The 16,952-nt window shown below is 55.5% G+C and overlaps 2 protein-coding genes across 11 annotated transcripts in view; one reads left to right on the top strand and one right to left on the bottom strand.

The window, feature by feature from the left end:
- Window positions 1-16,952, top strand: part of ZNF276 (zinc finger protein 276) — a 61,193-nt gene that overhangs the window by 2,897 nt on the left and 41,344 nt on the right. For 3 of the 5 annotated variants that reach the window (XM_033844707.2, XM_033844706.1, XM_073795640.1), the window contains exons 2-11: window positions 2,477-2,780; window positions 3,035-3,081; window positions 3,174-3,620; window positions 4,562-4,640; window positions 5,831-5,914; window positions 10,543-10,653; window positions 10,734-10,809; window positions 10,982-11,099; window positions 12,248-12,347; window positions 12,419-15,526. In XM_033844707.2, coding sequence (XP_033700598.1) covers window positions 2,497-2,780; window positions 3,035-3,081; window positions 3,174-3,620; window positions 4,562-4,640; window positions 5,831-5,914; window positions 10,543-10,653; window positions 10,734-10,809; window positions 10,982-11,099; window positions 12,248-12,347; window positions 12,419-12,659 — 1,587 coding nt within the window. In that variant the 5' untranslated portion in view covers window positions 2,477-2,496 and the 3' untranslated portion in view covers window positions 12,660-15,526. Of the gene's footprint in view, window positions 1-2,476; window positions 2,781-3,034; window positions 3,082-3,173; window positions 3,621-4,561; window positions 4,641-5,830; window positions 5,915-10,542; window positions 10,654-10,733; window positions 10,810-10,981; window positions 11,100-12,247; window positions 12,348-12,418; window positions 15,527-16,952 lie in introns of those variants that run through there. The other 2 variants (XR_012327900.1, XM_073795641.1) reach the window with 1 other exon arrangement.
- FANCA (FA complementation group A) overlaps window positions 11,529-16,952 on the bottom strand; it is a 50,976-nt gene continuing 45,552 nt past the window's right edge. For 2 of the 6 annotated variants that reach the window (XM_073795627.1, XM_073795628.1), the window contains 8 exons: window positions 16,470-16,582; window positions 15,625-15,763; window positions 14,651-14,713; window positions 14,252-14,354; window positions 13,791-13,866; window positions 13,499-13,652; window positions 13,281-13,373; window positions 11,529-13,099 (listed from right to left, as the gene is read on the bottom strand). In XM_073795627.1, the coding sequence (XP_073651728.1) occupies window positions 12,992-13,099; window positions 13,281-13,373; window positions 13,499-13,652; window positions 13,791-13,866; window positions 14,252-14,354; window positions 14,651-14,713; window positions 15,625-15,763; window positions 16,470-16,582 (849 nt within the window). In that variant the 3' untranslated portion in view covers window positions 11,529-12,991. Of the gene's footprint in view, window positions 13,374-13,494; window positions 13,653-13,790; window positions 13,867-14,251; window positions 14,355-14,650; window positions 14,714-15,624; window positions 15,764-16,469; window positions 16,583-16,952 lie in introns of all 6 variants that reach the window. The other 4 variants (XR_012327896.1, XM_073795625.1, XM_073795633.1 and 1 more) reach the window with 4 other exon arrangements.

Genomic DNA, 16,952 nt, shown 5'->3' with positions numbered 1-16,952 from the left:
GGTGTCAATCCAAAAAGTCATCTCCAAGACCCATGTCAAGGAGCTTACCTTTATGTTTTCTTCTATGAAGGAGTTTTATGCTTTCAGGTCTTTGAAACCTGTAATACATTTGAGTTTATCTTGAGTATGGTATAAGGTGGTGGTCTAGTTTCATTGTTTTGCATATGGCTGTCCAGTTTTCCCAACACCATTTTTTTTTGAATTTTATTTTTTTATACAGCAGGTTCTTATTAGTTATCCATTTTATACATATTAGTGTATATATGTCAATCCCAATCTCCCAGTCCCAGCACCATTTATTGAAGAGACTGTCCTTTCCCCATTGTATGTTCTTGGCTCATTTGTTGTAAACTAACTGGCTCTGTACACATGAATTTATTTCTGGGCTCTCTATTCTGTTTTATTAGCTTACATGTCTATTTTTATGTTAACACTGTACTGTTTTGATTACTGTAGCTTTGTAGTATAGTTTGAAGTCATGCCTCTGTGATCATGCCTCCATATAGTTTGAAATGTTGCCTCCAGCTTTGTTCTTGTTTCTCAGGATTGCTTTGGCTATTCATGGTTTGTTTTTTGTTTTTTTTTTTGGTTCCATATAAATTTTAAGATTGTTGTATTTTTGTGAAAAATACCAGTGGGATTTTGATAGGGGTTGCTTTAAATTTGTAGATGGCTTTGAGGAGTGTAAACATTTTAGCAATATTAATTCTTCCAACCCACGAGCATGGACTGTCTTTATTTGTGTTTTCAGTTTCTTTCTTCAGTGTCTTATAGTTGTCAGTGTACAGGTCTTTCACCTCCTTGGTTAAATTTATTCCTAAGGATTTTATTCTTTTTGACACAATTATAAATGTGGTTGTTTTCTTAATTTTTAATAGTTTGTGAGTATTTAAAAGTCAGCCGATTTTTGTATACTGGTTTTATATTCTACAACCTCACTGACTTTGTTTATTCTAACAGTTTTTTTGGTGGGGTCTTACAGAGTTTTCTATATATAATATCATGTACAAATAGAGGTTGTTTTACTTCTTTCTTTATGATTTGGGTGGTTTTTATTTTTCTTGTCTAATTGCTCTGGCCAGGACTTCCAGTACTATGTTGAATAAAAATGGTGAGAGTGGGCATCCTTGCTTTGTTCCTGGTCTTAGAGGAAAGCTTTTAGCTCTTCACCGTTGAGTATGATGTTAGCTCTGGGCTTGTCATATATGGCTTTTATTATGTTGTGGTACTTTCTGTCTGTACACAATTTATTGAGGTTTTTATCGTGAATGGATGTTGAATTTTGTGAAACATTTCTTCTGCATTTATTGAGATGATTGTATGATTTTTATTTTTTACTTTGTTAATGTATGTCACATGGATTGGTTTGGGGAGGTTGAGCCAGCCTTGCATCCCTGGAATAAATCCCAACTGATCATTGTGCATGATCTTTTATTTACTTATTTATTTATTTATTTTATTTATATATTTTTTGGTTGCATCGGGTCTTGGTTGTGGCACACGGGATCTTTCATTGCGATGCGCGGGCTTCTCTCTAGTTGTGGCATGCAGGCTCCAGAGTGCATGGACTCTGTAGTTGTGGCGCGTGGGCTTCAGAGCGTGTGGGCTCTGTAGTTGTGGCGCTGGGCTCAGTAGTTGTGGTGTGCGGGCTTAGTTGCCCCATGGCACGTGGGATCTTAGTTCCCCAACCAGGGATCGAACCCGTGTGCCCTGCATTGGAAGGCGGATTCTTAACCACTGGACCACCAGGGAAGTCTCCACGATCTTTTAAATTAATTGTTGAATTCAGTTTGCTGTTATTTTGTTGAAAATTTTTACATCTACGTTCATTAGATATATTGGCCTGTAATTTTCTTTTCTTGTTGTGTCCTTGTCTGGTTTTAGTATCAGAGTAATACTGGCCTTGTTGGGCTTCCCTGGTGGCACAGCGGTTAAGAATCTGCCTGCCAAAGCAGGGGACACAGGTTTGAGCCCTGGTCCGGGAAGATCCCACAAGCTGCAGAGCAACTCAGCCCTTGTGCCACAACTACTGAGCCTGTGCTCTAGAGCCTGCAAGCCACAACTACTAAGGCCACGTGTCACAATTTCCGAAGCCCGTGTGCCTAGAGCCCGCGCACCGCAACAGAGAGCCGCCCCCGGCTCGCTGCAACTAGAGAATGCCGCGCACAGCAACAAAGACCCAACAGAGCCAAAAAAAAAACAAACAAAAAACTGGTCTTGTTTTGGAGGCATTTAGAATTCTTTGAAAGGTTTTCTAGCCCAGAAGGCCCTCCACTGGCCATTCTCCCCAAAGGCTGTGTATTCGCCTGGGAGACCGGAGCCAGAGGCCTGCCTTTGGCCCAGACCTGCGCCTGTGTTTAAGGGGCATGTCTGGGTAGGCCCCGCTCCAGGAGCTGGGAGGCTGGCGGAGTGTGGGCCTCACCTCCCCTGGGAGCTGTCTTGCATGCCTGACTTCATGTTTCCTGTGCTTGCCCAGGAACGGCCCGGGCCCTGGCCATGGGGCACTGTCGCCTCTGTCACGGGAAGTTCTCCTCCCGGAGCCTCCGCAGCATCTCTGGCAGGGCGCCTGGGGAGAGCGCAGAAAGACCGGCCCCTGGGGACCGTGTTTTTGTCCGGGACTTCCAGCGCCTCCTGGGGGTGGCCGTCCAGCAGGACCCGGCTCTGCCCCAGTTTGTCTGCAAGAACTGCCACACCCAGTTCTACCAGTGCCACGGCCTCCTCACGTCTTTCCTGCAGAGAGTCAACGTCCCCCCCACGGGCCGCCGGAAGCCTTGTGCAAAGTAGGCGCCCTCCCTCGTTCGCTGGGGGCGTGCAGGAGACCCCACGAGCGGGCCGCATGGGCACAGGGCGGCCCGGGTGGGAGCCTCCGCAGGGGGAGCCCATCATGGCGGGTGAGGCAGACGCTCGTGAGCACCAGTGCGAAGGGTGTGTGGGCGGGGGGCCCGGCGGGCGGCCTCGGAGGAGAGGGCTCAGACTGCACGTGGAGCGGCCGGGCCCACTCCTGCTCTCAGTGGGCGGCGCTGCTCCTTTGCAGGGTCGGTGTGCAGCCTCGGACGGGGGCGGAGGAGGGAGCGTGTGTGGGTGAGTGCACCCCTGGGGTGGGGCGCGGGGTGGGTGGGGTGGGAGGTGCGCGTGCTCACCGGCCATGGGCTGGCGTCTCTGCCTCTCCTCAGTGGACCTGATCGCTTCGAGCCCCCAGGGCCTGCGTGGCTTGGTGGGGTGGGTGCACGGACACGCGGCCGGCTGCGGGGCCCTGCCCAGCCTCCAGAGGACCCTGTCCTCCGAGTACTGTGGCATCGTCCGGGCCGTGTGGGGCTGTGACCGAGGGCACGACTACACCATGGACGCCGACTCCAGCTGCGAGGCCCTCTTGCTGGACGGCACCTTGGGCGTCAGGCGGACGTGGGACAAGGATTTGGCCCCAGGGCTCCCCCGGCATCGGGGGTCCAGCCCCAGCGGGGCTGCCCCTCAGAGCTCCCAGGGCAGAGCGATCGCCGCCGGGGCCGAGACCGAGACGCTGCCCAGCACGGACACAGCCCGGCCTCCTTCAGATGGCGACCCGGTGGGGCCTGGGCCGGGCCCCCCGCCTCAGCCAAGCCTCCCCCAAAGCGGGGCCCCAGGTAGGAGGCGCCTCTGGGCTGTCTGACCAGGATTCCTAGTCCTGGGCCAGGCAGAGCCCTCGACAGGAAGCGTGTGTTGGGGCGGTGGCTGCGGTGTCGTGCGTGGAGGGGCCAGGGTAATGCCGGGGGCCGCCTCACGGCCATCTGACAGCAGAGAGGCCGAGGACCCTGTTCCAGCGCTTTCTGTGACGGCACACTCGTCTGCCCTCCAGGCTTCCTCTAAGCCTGCATGGGCCCAGGGCACAGAGGGTGGAAGAGGACGGGGGCCTCGTGGGGCCCGACGGCGGTTGGTGTCTGAGGCTGTCCTGAGCCAGCTGCAGGTCACTCCCTGGGCCTCAGCCAGCGCCCAGTGGGACCAGTGTGGACAGGCTGCTCTGGGCGGCCCCTCCTTCAGGGCCCGATCCCACGGCACTGTGGGTTGGGCGCAGCTGTTCGCAGACGTCGTGTTCGGAGGGCCAGGCTGGCTTCCGACCGCGTCGCTCGGCCTCCATGTGGGCGCCTGTTGCCGTGTGGGCACCAGGCTGCCCCGTGTGCTGACCCTCAGCCACCGGACGGCTCAGAGTGAGGGCGACGCTGGTGTTGGAGGGGAGAGACTTGTGCTGCACGGTTCTTAGAACTGCTTGCGTTTCTAAACTGTGTGTCTGCAGTACTTGGATAACAGTGATTTTTTTAAATGTCCCAAAACATCCACAAAGTACAAGGCATCCCATCCCAAAGCGGCTGGATCCGAACCCCTGGGGAGGGGCTGGGCTTGCTGGCGTTGCTACTGTTGGCTGGACATGGGGGTGGCCCGGCGCTGGGGCCACCCCCATGTGCGGGATGGGTTGGGAGGTGAGTGACTTGGAGGCAGGGGGACCCCAGGCTCCCCATCGTCCTTGCGGGGAGCACCCCTGGCTGTCTGGGGGTGACGGGTGACTGGAGTCTTGTTCTTTGTTTCTCAGGGCAGTTGGGTGAGAAGCAGGTTCCCTCTCCAACCTCGGATGATCGGGTAAAAGACGAGTTCAGTGACCTTTCTGAGGGGTGAGAGAAGAGCGGGTTTACATAGCCTAAAATTCCTCCTTGGAAACCAAGCGCCGCCATCCCGGGGCCGGCAGCCTGGGTCTCGGCCGGCCTCCCCGCTTTCTCTGTTGGGAGGAGGGGAGCAGCGGGGGGTGCTTCTAGGCTTCCGTTCCTGACTGGGGGCTCCTGGGTCCCCGGGGCACCGCAGACCTGATGGAGCTGCAGGGGGCCTGGCCAGGGTGGTATGGAAGTTACTCTGCTCAGATGGTCCTCTGGCTGGTCCTTTGATGCTGCCGCTTGTCTCGACCTCCAAGGCCTGAGTTTTGAGCCAACCCCAGACATTACTAGAACAGAAGCCAGCCTCTGGCCTCTATCATGATGTGTTGGTGACGTGGGGGTGGAGGCTTCCTACAGGAGGACAAACCTTCCTGGAAGGGGCACCTGTTTGCTCCTGGGGCCACCCCCCGGGCTCCAAGACCAAACCTTTCGGGATGGAGGCCGCACGCCAGCCAGCCTTCCCACCCTGCCCTGCGAGCTCTGGCTGGACTGCAGATGCACTCTTGTCCAAACAAGTAGGACAGCGTGACTTTGGTGCCAGTGACGGATGACCCAGGTGCTGGAGGAACCCCACCGTGTGTGCCACAAACTCCCCCGGGGTCAGGAGGCCGTGGCTGTTCCGTAGCCACCAGCCAGCCTTGGGCCTTTCTCTGTGGGGGGGTGTGGCAGCTGGGCTCTGTCCGCTGCCCAGCAGAGCCTGTGTAGTGACTCACACTTCAGGGTAAAGGTTACAGACGTACAGATGTTTTTTTGGCCTTTGTGACCTTTGAGATGACTGACAGCTGATCTCTCATCCTGGCAGGTGCTCACAGTTATGGGGGTGAGGTGACATTCTAAAAGCCCACTTCCTGAGAAGCCCGCCTCTTGTGAGGGTCTTCACCCCCTGCCTCGGGCCCCAGTAGAGAGGCTCTTTGGGAGATCGGGGTCCTGGTGTCATGATGAGAAGTGTGGCTTACACGGGATCGTCAGCTTGTGACCCTGGCTGGCGTGCCCTTGCTGTTAGGAGATGGGATTGGAGACTTGGGAATTTTAGGCCTTTTGAGGAGAGCTAAGACGTGCAGTGTGGGGATCCACAGGGTGCCTTTAGACAGGAAGTTTCACTGGCTCCGTCACCGGCCCCAGAGCTTTGCTAAAGGTTCTCTCTTCTCTCCTAGAGACTTCCTGAGTGAAGACGAAAATGATAAGAAGCAGAATACCCAGTCCTCAGACGAGTCCTTTGAGCCCTACCCAGAAAAGAAGTAAGGGGGACAGTGGTGCTGTAAGCTCGCGGGATGTGGGAGGTGTCCAGTGGGTGACTGGAGACGTGCGTCTGCCCTGGGGGGCAGCGGGGACTGGACGGAAGCTCGCTGCCCCCGTCTGCCTCGCTCAGCACATGCTTTCTGCTTCTCTGATGGCCTGACCTCCCAAGCTCGGCACAGTGTGGCTTCTGGGTGACCCGGGAGGACCTGCCCAGTTCAGCGCAGGGACCTGGCCTGGCGTCACCCTGGGGGGCAGCAGCCAGCTGTGCGAGGAGCCCTGGGGATGTGACCCCGCCACCCACCCGCGTCTGCTGTCGGCCCCACTTTCCCGGCTCATCATCTGCTCTCGGGTCCGCCTCTGGCTCTGATTGCCACGCCACTTCCTCGTTGAGGCAGCCTGCCCCCTGCTCGGCTTTGTGTCCTCTCTCCATTAGAACACGGGGTCGTGGCAGAGAAGGCCGTTTTCACTTGTGTCACCCTGTGCCCAGGAACACCCCAAACACCTCCAGTTAGTAGATGCCCAGCCTGGGCCTCTGACGTGGAACAAAATCTCAGGAGCACCACACCATCAGCCGGGAAAGCACAAAACAAAACAGAGAAGCAAAAGCATGGCTTCCTTTTCTGCTTTAAGCTCCCGTGTGGGCAGTGTGGGTAGAGAGACAGGAGAGGAGGCGGCTCAGGAGATCCCAGTCAGCGTGTGGGGCTGGCTGAGTCACGAGCCCTCGAGCAGGCCTGAGTGGACACACGCTGCCTGGGGCCAAGGGGGGCGTCAGGCGGGCTAGGTTGGGGAGACCACACCTGCTTCCACGGTGCCGCCCGGGGCTGCGGCAGGAGCCCCCGCTCCCCACCCTGAACTCCACGAACCTACCTCTTACGTCCTGCTGCCCAGCAGGCCTGGGGCCACTGGTGTGGGGACGGGGACACCTGCCGTGTCCCTGGGTTTCCAGGAGGCCCCTGGGAGGGCACACAGACACATGCTGTAGGACAGGACACACAAGGTATGTGTTCAGAGGCCTGTGGGAGGTGGGACTGGGCGGCAGTGGGCTGGCGGAAGCTCTGGGCTCAGCCCTGACGGCCTCAGGTGCCTCAGGTGCCATGATGTGAGTGCCAGCTGACGTCCTAGGATGGGGCCTCTGAGCAGCCGTGGTCCATGTGACCTTGCAGCAGCCGTGCCTGTCGGGGTCCGCAGCCAGGCGGCAGGGGCCAGGGCTCCAGCAGGAAGCGGGAGAGAAGGAGCCTGAGCGGCGATGGGAAGGAAGGGCGCCGGCAGCCCCGAGTTGGGCGCTGTGAGCACGGTCCTCCTGCGTCTGCAGGGACCTCAACACCTCGTCCTTCACGGACTCACCTGAGACACCTGTGGGCTCTCTGAAGCCTCCTGCTCTCAAGAAACGTGTAATCCTCTGCAAGCACTGGTTACGGTTCAGCTCTGACTGGGTGCCCAAGCCACACAGCAGAGGAGGAGGGTGGAGGCCAGGACCGTGGCCAGGCCGGAAGAGCAGTTATTAGACAAAAGGAGAAGCAGCCTGTACAGCTGTTGAGAAGGTTCTTGTTAATGCACTGTTTAAAGAGGAGGACAGCTGTTTATGTTTTTTATTTATTTATTTATTTTTGCTGTGTTGGGTCTTCGTTTCTGTGCGAGGGCTTTCTCTAGTTGTGGCAAGCGGGGACCACTCTTCGTCGCGGTGCGTGGGCCTCTCACTATTGCGGCCTCCCCTGCTGCGGAGTGCAGGCTCAGTAGTTGTGGCTCACGGGCCCAGCCGCTCCGTGGCACGCGGGATCCTCCCAAACCAGGGCTCGAACCCGTGTCCCCTGCATTAGCAGGCAGACTCTCAACCACTGCGCCCCCAGGGAAGCCCTGTTTATGTTTTCAATTGTGGTAAAATATACGTAAGAACATATACTGTTTCACCATTTTTAAAAGTGTACAACTCGGTGGCATTTAAGTGCTTTCACAGTGTTGTGCGACTGTCACCGCTATTTCCACATTTTTACTATCCCAAGTAGACACTCTGTCCCCATGAAGCAACAACCTCCCCTCTCCTCCCCACAGGCCCTGGCAACTCCTAATCTAGGTATCCATTCTGGGGACTTCGTACAAGTGCAATAACGTGTGATGTGTCCTTTTGCTACGGGTTTCTTCCACTTAGAATAATGTTTTTGAAATTCATCCATGTTGTGATGTGTCAGTTTGATTCCTTTCTATGTCTTGAGTAATATTCTATTGTAAAGGGACTTCCCTGGCAGTCTCGTGGTTAAGACTGCACTCTTCCACTGCAGTGGGCATGGGTTTGATCCCTGGTCGGGGAACTAAGATCCTGCATGTGGCATGGTGTGGTCAAAAAAAAAAAAAAAATTCTATCGTATGGATGGACCACGTTTTGTTGATCCATTCATCTGTCAATTTTGGTTGTTTATACTTTTTTTGGCTATTGTGAATCATGGTATAAAGACTGTTGTAACAAGTATCTGAGACCCTGTTTTCAATTCTTTGGGTCATATGGTACTTTGAACTTTTTGGGGAACTGCCATACAGTTTTCTACAGCAGCTGCACATTCTACATTTCCTACTAACAGTGTACAGGGGTTCTGATTTCTACACATCCTCACCAATATCTGTTATTTTCTGGGTGTGTGTGTGTTTTAATAGTCATCCTAATGGGTGTGAAGTGGTATCTTGTCATTTTGATTGGCATTTCCCTAGTGATGAGTGATGTAGAGCATCTTTTCACATGCTTGTATCTTCTTTGGAGAAATGTCTATTCAAGTCCTTTGCCCACTTTTTAATTGAGTTGTTTGCTTTTTTGCCATTGAGTTGTATATATTCTCCCTTTTTTCACGCTCTTCATAGTGCCCTTTGGTGCACAAAAAATTATTTTGAAGTCCAATTTACCTGTTTTTACTTTTGTTGGCTGTGCTTTTGGTGTCATATTTAAGAGAAACCATTCCCAAATCTAAGGTCCTAGAGGATTTACCCCTAAGAATTTTAGTTTTAGATCTTTGATCCATTTGAGTTAATTTCTACGTAGGGTGTGAGGTAGGGATCCAGCTCCATTCTTTTGTATGTGGATATTTGGTTGTCCCAGCACCTTTTGTTGAAAAGACTGTCCTTTCCCCCGTGAGTGGTCTTGGCACCTTTGTCAAATCAGTTGATTGTACTTGGAAGGGTTTATTTCTGGTCGCTCAATTATTCAGTTGGTCTGTATGTCTGTCTTTTTGCCAGTACCACACAGTTTTGATTATTGTAGCTTTGTAGTAAATTTTGGAATCAGGAAGTTGAACTCTCCAGCTTTGTTGTCTTTCAAAATTGTGTGGTTATTCAGTGTACCTTGAAATTCTATGTGAAAATTTGTTTTTTTTGTTGTTGTTGTTTTTGTAAAAAACACCATTGGGATTTTGATAGGGATTGAATGTATAGATTGCTTTGGGGGATAACTTCCATCTTTACAATCCATGGGTATGAGATATCTACTTATTTAGGTCTTTAACTTCTTTCAGCAGCATTTTGCAGTTTTCAGTGTACAAGTCTTTCACCTTGGTTAAGTTTATTCCTAAGTGTCTTATTCTTTTTGATGCTATTAAAAATGAATTGTTTTCTTAATTTCCTTTTTGGACTGTTCATTGTTAGTGTATAGAGATAGAACTGGTTTTTGTGTGTTGATTTTCTACCCTGCAATGTTGCTGAAATTATTTTTCTGTGTGGGTTCTTTAGGGTTTTCTACATATAAGATCATGACATCGTGAAGAGGTAATTTTCTTTCCTTTCTAATTTAGATGCCTTTTTTTTTTTTTTTTTTTTTTGCCTACTTGCTGTGGCTAGGACTTCCAGTGTTCTGTTGAGAAGTGGTGAAAATGAGCATCTTTGTCTTGTTCTTGCTTGGTCATCACCGCCAACAGCACGTGAGGCCCACCACCCCCTCTCTCTCTGTTCCTGATCTCAGAGGAAAAGCTTCCAGTCTTTGACCACCGAGCATGGTGTCAGCTGTGGGCTTGTTGCTATGGCCCTAGAAGTTTCCTTCTATTCCTGACAGATTTCCTTAAACTCCTGGATCTAGAAAGAAGAGTGTGCATGTATCTTTAAGTCTTTGAAGGACACCACAGGGCGGGGGGAAGTTACTGTGTCTGGCCTGGTCCTCTGGGGCCTGCGAGACTGGCTGAAATGCATGACCCCATGTGTGGAGGACAAGGTCCCCGCTGCCCAGGGGCTGTGGAGTGGGCGACGGCAGTGGGCGCAGAGCTCTCTCCTGGCTGCCCTGAGTCTCCCAGCAGGTTCCAGAAGAGTGGATCCTGATCTTTTCTAGCTTAACGATAGTTTTGTTGAGGGACTGACCCCCGAGTCGCCCCTGCCCCAGCTTTTTCCATGCTGTCTCCAAAATTATGGTGTTGATATTTCAGACAGGGAGTGAAAGTTGTCATGAAGGCCCACTCCTGTGTCCCGAGGGGGCAGTGCAGCGCCTCCACCTCCCCGAAGAGCTGTTCTAGCTTTGGCGGCCAAGGGTCAATTTGAGGGCCAGCCAGTCAGCACGGGGACTGAAGCAGGTTAGCCCTGGAGGCCTGAGGAGACCCACCTCCCGCAGTGCATATGCAAACAATCAGAAACATCACTGACTGGTGTCCTCTTTTTCCCCCAGGATCTCTGGTAAGAAGAGTGAAAGCAAAGAAGCCAGGAAGTCAGAAGAACCAAAAATTCGAAAGAAACCTGGGCCCAAGCCGGGCTGGAAGGGCAAGCCGCGCTGTGAGAGGTGAGGGGCCGGGGCCGCGCAGCCCGTCGGGGCCACGCAGCCCGTCGGGGCCGCAGCTCCACGTGTGCTCTGCATTGCAGGGAGGAGCTGCCCACCATCTACAAGTGTCCTCACCAGGGCTGCACGGCCGTGTACCGTGGGGCTGACGGCATGAAGGTGAGGGCCCCGGCCCGTGAGGATGGGGGGGAGGCTGGACAGGCCTGCAGTGCTGGGATCTGTTCCTCTGGGGAGAGGAGGGTGCTGAGCGGGGCCTGTGGGAGGGAGGCACGTGCTGTGACCAGGGGTGTCCGCCAGGCCGAGGCACTCAGGTCCCCAGTCCCTCCCGCAGAAGCACGTCAAGGAGCACCACGAGGAGGTCCGGGAGAGGCCCTGCCCGCACCCCGGCTGCAACAAGGTGTTCATGATCGACCGCTACCTGCAGCGCCACGTCAAGCTCATCCACACAGGTGCGTCCCCCCCACCCGCCCCCGTGGACAGGGCTGCCTCCTGGGAAACCGGCGCCGAAGAGTCCTGGTGCCTCTCTGTGGGTTTACTGTCGTGTCTTTTTAATTCACTACTTTGAGAAGATGACGTGTGCTTTTTGGATTACAAGTGACCCGCATCCGTTGTAGAAACTGGGGGAGGAAGCACAGTGAAGACAGTGCCCTGCCCTGGTCATCACCACCACCAGCACGTGAGGCCCAGCGCCCCCTTCTCTCTCTGAACATGCGTTCACACCTTGGACTCTTACGTGCCTGGTGCGCGTCGTCGCTGCTTCTGCACAGAAGGCAGCTCTCCCAGACCGCACCCCCTTCTAGATAGATTTGTTCCATCTGTGTCTATGCCTCAGAGAGAGTTTTTCTTGTTTTGAACTTTGTAAAAATGAGTTACTTCACTCAGAGTTGACCGTTTAATTGTTGGCGCACATTTACTTGTTGGTTCCACAGCGAAACAGTTTTCCTTGTGTTTTTTTGCTCCAAGTGTTCTTGTCTGTGTCTCTAACAAACACAGTAATTCTCTTGGGTTGGGTCAAGCTGTTCTCAGTCTGGATGCCAGTGGTCGTGACCACGAGCAGTTTTTGTTTTTAACACAAAAGAGGCTAGATGTGTGCTATGGGGACGGTTGCCCCTAGTGAGGGAGGAGCCCGCCTGGGAGGCTGGTTCAGGTACTGGTAGATGAGCAGTGGGACGTGCAGTGACGTGGGGCGGGAAGCGTGTGGCAGCTGCCCCACTGGCACGGCCTGCAGTGGAACCACTGGCGTGGGGCGTGACGGTTCAAGTTCCGTTCAAGAGCGTTAAGATTGCCTTTGCAGTGGGTACGCCGCAGAGGGCCCAGCGTGGCGGTGGGTCTTAGAGTAGCAGCAGCTGTCATCAGTCATCTATGCAACCTTGCTGAGTTGGCTTCCTCTAAAAATTTGTGCTCAAGGAAATGGGCCTAAAGGGCAAGAAAACAGGCTCCAGGTGAAATGTACACAGTGGCTGGAGAGGAAGCTGCAGCCAGGTGACAATTTCAGGCGACCCGGAGGGCTCTGCATCAGAGCTGCGGCACCTGCAAGGCACTTGGGCACCGAGGGGAGGGTGTCAGGGCCTGTGCTCACTGCCTCTCTGGTCCCCAGAGGTGCGGAACTATATCTGTGACGAGTGTGGGCAGACCTTCAAGCAGCGGAAGCACCTCCTGGTCCACCAGATGCGCCACTCAGGAGCCAAGCCCCTGCAGTAAGTGGGGTGGGGGGTTGGGGGGGTTCTCCCACCAGCGGTGCCCTGGCTCACCTGCCCCCGGCCCCCAGGTGCGAAGTCTGCGGCTTCCAGTGCCGGCAGCGGGCATCCCTGAAGTACCACATGACCAAGCACAAGGCCGAGACGGAGCTGGACTTTGCCTGCGACCAGTGTGGCCGGCGGTTCGAGAAGGCTCACAACCTCAACGTGCACATGTCCATGGTGCACCCCCTGACGCAGACCCCGGACAAGGCCCCGGAGCCCCCGCCTGGGCCCGCAGCGGGGCAGGCCGTGAAGGCTGAGCCTACCTGAGGGCACGCCCGCCCCCGAGCTCAGTGGGCAGTGATGGGGGTTCAGGCCTGGCGGCACAGCTCTGCACCCCGACGAGCCTCCACCCCGTGTGCTGGGTGGCAGGGGCTCAGCACACAGCTCACGGGGCCTTGTGGCTTCTGCTCTGGGACCGGCAGTTTCTTCTATAAACAGAGTGACTTGGGGCCAGAGGCAGACTTCAAAGAAATGATTCCTCTTCCCCACTAATGCAGTCGAGGTTTGTAACGCACTTTTCAGGGCAACGGAGAGCTCCACGTTAAGGCTTGTAATAAATTATTTACCGAGGAGTTGGGCTATGCCCTGCACAGATCCTGTCAGAAGAGTCGGGGCTCCTGGTAGAGGTCAGGGTCCAGCATGGCCTGCTGCCTGCTGAGGAGGGCGGCACGCACTTCCGGGTCACAGTCCGCACTCGCACCCAGCAGCTGCAAGAAAGCCCGTGTGCTGGGCCCGTGCTGCTGCCCATGGCCCCCAAACACCCAGGGCCCGGGGAGATGCCAAGTGCTGGACGCTGCATGTTCGTCTTCCCGAAGGCGTTCAGCACCCTCACAGTGAACAGTGATGGGGACTTAAAGACAGACAGCAAGGCGAGCCTCTGGGCATTACCTCTGCCACGTCTGAGAAGCTCCTTTTCGGGCACCGAGGTATCGACTGCAGCAGAAAAAGACGAGCGTTTGTAATCAGGCTTACGGGGTCGCCCTGGAGAGAAGACAGAGCCGCGGTCAGGGTGCCCACAGCTGCACGCTGCGCCAGGAGGGGCTGCACAGGCCCCCAAGAGCTGGCCGCCCGGGTCCGTCTGGAGACAGGCCAGGCCCTGCACCTGCCTGGGCCTGGAGGTCCCCACTGTGGGCCAGAGTCCAAACGGCACCAGTCTCCCCAGCCACGAAGAGGCCCACGAGCTTCAGGTACATGTTAACAGCAACGTGCAGGAAGGCGTCTTCCTGGAGGAGGGCGTCCTCGTCAAAGTAGGACAGGAGGCTGAAAGCAGAGACGGATGTCAGGTGACCCGGCCCTCACTGACCTCACTGAGGCCGGTGCAGGCAGCAGAGGAGCAGCCTTTCCCATCTCAAGGGAGCCCCGCCACCCCTCCCCTGACCAGCAGGCCCCGGGGGTTACCTGTAGAAGGCGACCGGCAGCAGCCTGACCTGGTGGTCGGGGGCCAGGCGGAGGAGGGTGCGCCCCAGGCCGGCATCTGCAACACAGAGGGGCTCCGTCAGCAACGCAGGTGCCTCCCTGCAGGGTCAGGGTCTTCACGGGCGTCGTGTGCCTGGTGACGCAGGGGTGATGTCCTCATGCTGCAGAGTAGAGCTTGGGGGCCGGGGTCCCTGGGATCCTCGATACTCCACTAAATTATTTTGCTTAAATGAGTCTGCATACTTACCAAGAACAGAAACTTGCAAAAATGAGTTTTCAAAGTGGGCCCCAAGGAGAGGCTCATGTTTAACCATCTGAAAGTTGCTTCTGAAGAGGACTAAAGAACGGGGCCGCAGTCTGACCCTGCCGCCCCCTGTGCTCCCGGCAGAGGGCTGGGAACCAGGACAGACACAGGTCGGCCAGTCGGTCTCCGGATTTCTCACCCGTCTCCGTCAACTGAAAGAGCGGCAGCCAGGAAATCCTCTTCCTCTGCAGACACCCCAGGACCTCGGCACAGACGTCCAGAGGCTTCAGGGAGCCAGCGGCCTGTTACCCACAGGAGGAGGAGGAGAAGGACCCTAAGCTGACAAGTGCGCAAGGAAGAGGTGTCCACCTGGGGCCTCTGGACATAAGACACCAAGAGGCAGGCCAACGGCCTGGGGTTTTCTCTCCTGAGAAAGCCTTCGACACAAGGGTCCCAGGTGCACCCACCCCCACCACCACCATGAGACCCTAACTCAGGAGGTCTCGGGGGAGACGGGGAGACCCATGGTTTCAAGTGCCCTGGGGGGTCGTGCCAGCTGCTCGCTGCCCTGCCCACGGCGGCAGAGGGTCTGACCTACCTGTGGGGTCAGATGTGAAGAGAGCAGGCCCATCAAGGAAAAAAAAAACAGGAAAACCAACAGCTGCAAATAAAAACAGGTCCACTGGCAACATAAAACTACCTGTGCTCCGTTCCCTTAAAGTAATTCTAAATGGGGAAAGAACGCATTCCTCGTTAACTGAACAATTTACAGGCCTAGGTTATAAATCTCTCTTAAGTGGATCTCCAGAGAAAGAAAATTTTCCAGTCACTCTTAAAGAGAAAATTTAATGGGTTATAAACTATTACTGCTTGGGGACCTGTCTCTGCTGATCCCCCAGGCCAGAGCGTGAGGAGGTGACAGTGGCCTGGAGGCTCTGGAGCCGCTAAAATCCTTCCAGCAAAAACCACCTGAAAACTCTTAAAATAGACTCTCCCTGGCAGTTTCTTCCTTTAAATTATAATCACCAAAAACTCAGCTCAGCAACTATTCTCAGGCAGGTGGGTACGGCCTGAGCTACTGCGGGACCCTGGCTTTCACAGAACCAGGGGTTCAGCTGGGGGAGACACGGGAGCACGCCACAGCTCTGGGTAGGGGGCCCTGGGGGGGTCCCACAGCTCCCAGTGGGGCCACCAGCCTGCCATCCGAGCAGCCCTCTGTCCACCCTTGGTCTTTGCCAGCAGCTAACTGGGGTGCGGGTGCCTGGAGGCTATGAGAAGGAAGGTCCCGCTGGACAGCTGACAGCCAGCCCTGACCCCCCCCACCCCGGGGGTTGCGTTGATAAACAGGCCGAATAAAAGCACTTGAGAATGAAATGTAAAGTACCCTTTTTATCAACAAACCTGAGAACCTAAGTCTTACTAAACCTACAAACCCAGTAAGTTTTTGCTTCCAAATAAAGTTACAAGCACCCCAGACTCTTGTCTGTCCTTGAAAAGCACAGTGTGGTCGGAACCCTGAGAACCAGTGAGGCTGCTGGGAAAGGACACGCAGGGAAAGGATCTCACTCTTACCTCCTCTCCTTGGCCGTCCAGCTGCCCCAGCTCCCGCCGGATGCTCTCCTTCCCGGCCCGTCGAATCATAAAGTGCAGGGCAGCGGCGCAGAGCCAGGCCGGGCCAGGTGTGGGGGGTGCCGCAAGGGGGGAGAGGACGCTGCCGCAGACGGGGGTGTGTGTCACCACAAGAGCCCCCCGCCCGTCACAGCGAGAACCCAAAGCGCACCCCCCACCCCACCCCCCCGGCCTCCCAACCGGTCTCCACAGGCTGGCCCTTGGCTGTCAACATGCCCCTCTGCCCCGGACACAGGAAGCGGTATGCCTGGAGGGGGCGCCCGGTCCCAGCAGCCTCAGCTTTGCAAGGAGTCCTCCCCCCAGAGTCTGCACCCGCCTTCTACTCAGCCCCCACTCCGACTGCACTGTGATGTTCACGGTTCTCCAGAAGGTTAAAACTGGGCCGAAAGTTAAAAATGGAATATAATGCAGTGATTTAAGAAAGTTCTCTGCTCTTTGCAGAATTAGACTCAGTGGGCAGACTTGGTCTCTTCGTCTTCTGAGATTTCGAGCATCCCTGACCCTTTGTGGGGGGGACACAGGTGCCTCGGATAAAAACGGGTCACAAAGGAAGATGCAGGGAGGCTGGATGGGGCCAGCAATCCCTGCTGTGACCTCCGAGGACAGCACCACTCGGATGTGCGAGGAGACGGGCAGGTGGACCCCGGATGCCAGTCTGACGGGACCGTGTCCGCTCGGCTCTGCTTCCCCCTTCCACACGTGGGCCTCACAGAGCCTCCCCAGGGCCCCCTCCAGCTCCCGAGACACCATGCACGTAACCCAGAGTGGGTCCCGCTGCCCGCACTCACCTCCCGGCAAAGTGCCGGGCCTCCTGCAGCCTCCGCAGCTCTGCAGGCAGCGGGCTCTGAGAGCATCTCCTCCAGCGGCGGTGAAGCTCGGGCTCCAGGTGCGGCCACCACAGCTCATGGGAGAGAACGGGCACCGACAGGTCAGTCCCCCCCCTCACCAAGAAGATCGGGAAGCCTCGGGTGATGCTGGCGATCTGCGTGGGCAACGTCTGCCCGCAGGCCGACACCCCCAGAGCCTGTCTCCCGCTCATCAAGTGCTTCATAACCGCAAGGACAGCGTCTCATTTAAGGTCCAAAGCAGCTCCGTGAGGCGTGCTCATCCTCATCCGCGGAGGATGCAGGATGTGGACAGAGGATGGCCCGGTCCTTGGACGGCCCTGCTGAGCTGCAGAGCCGTGAGCCAGAGGCCACAGCCGCCCAGGGAGCCAGCAAGGAATGCGCTGCGTCCTCCCTCCCGACAAAACTGAGAAGGGGTGAGGAAGC

Source organism: Tursiops truncatus, chromosome 19 (genome assembly GCF_011762595.2).
Source record: "Tursiops truncatus isolate mTurTru1 chromosome 19, mTurTru1.mat.Y, whole genome shotgun sequence".
NCBI classification, from domain to species: domain Eukaryota; kingdom Metazoa; phylum Chordata; class Mammalia; order Artiodactyla; family Delphinidae; genus Tursiops; species Tursiops truncatus.
This window is presented reverse-complemented; position numbering and strand designations above follow the sequence as displayed.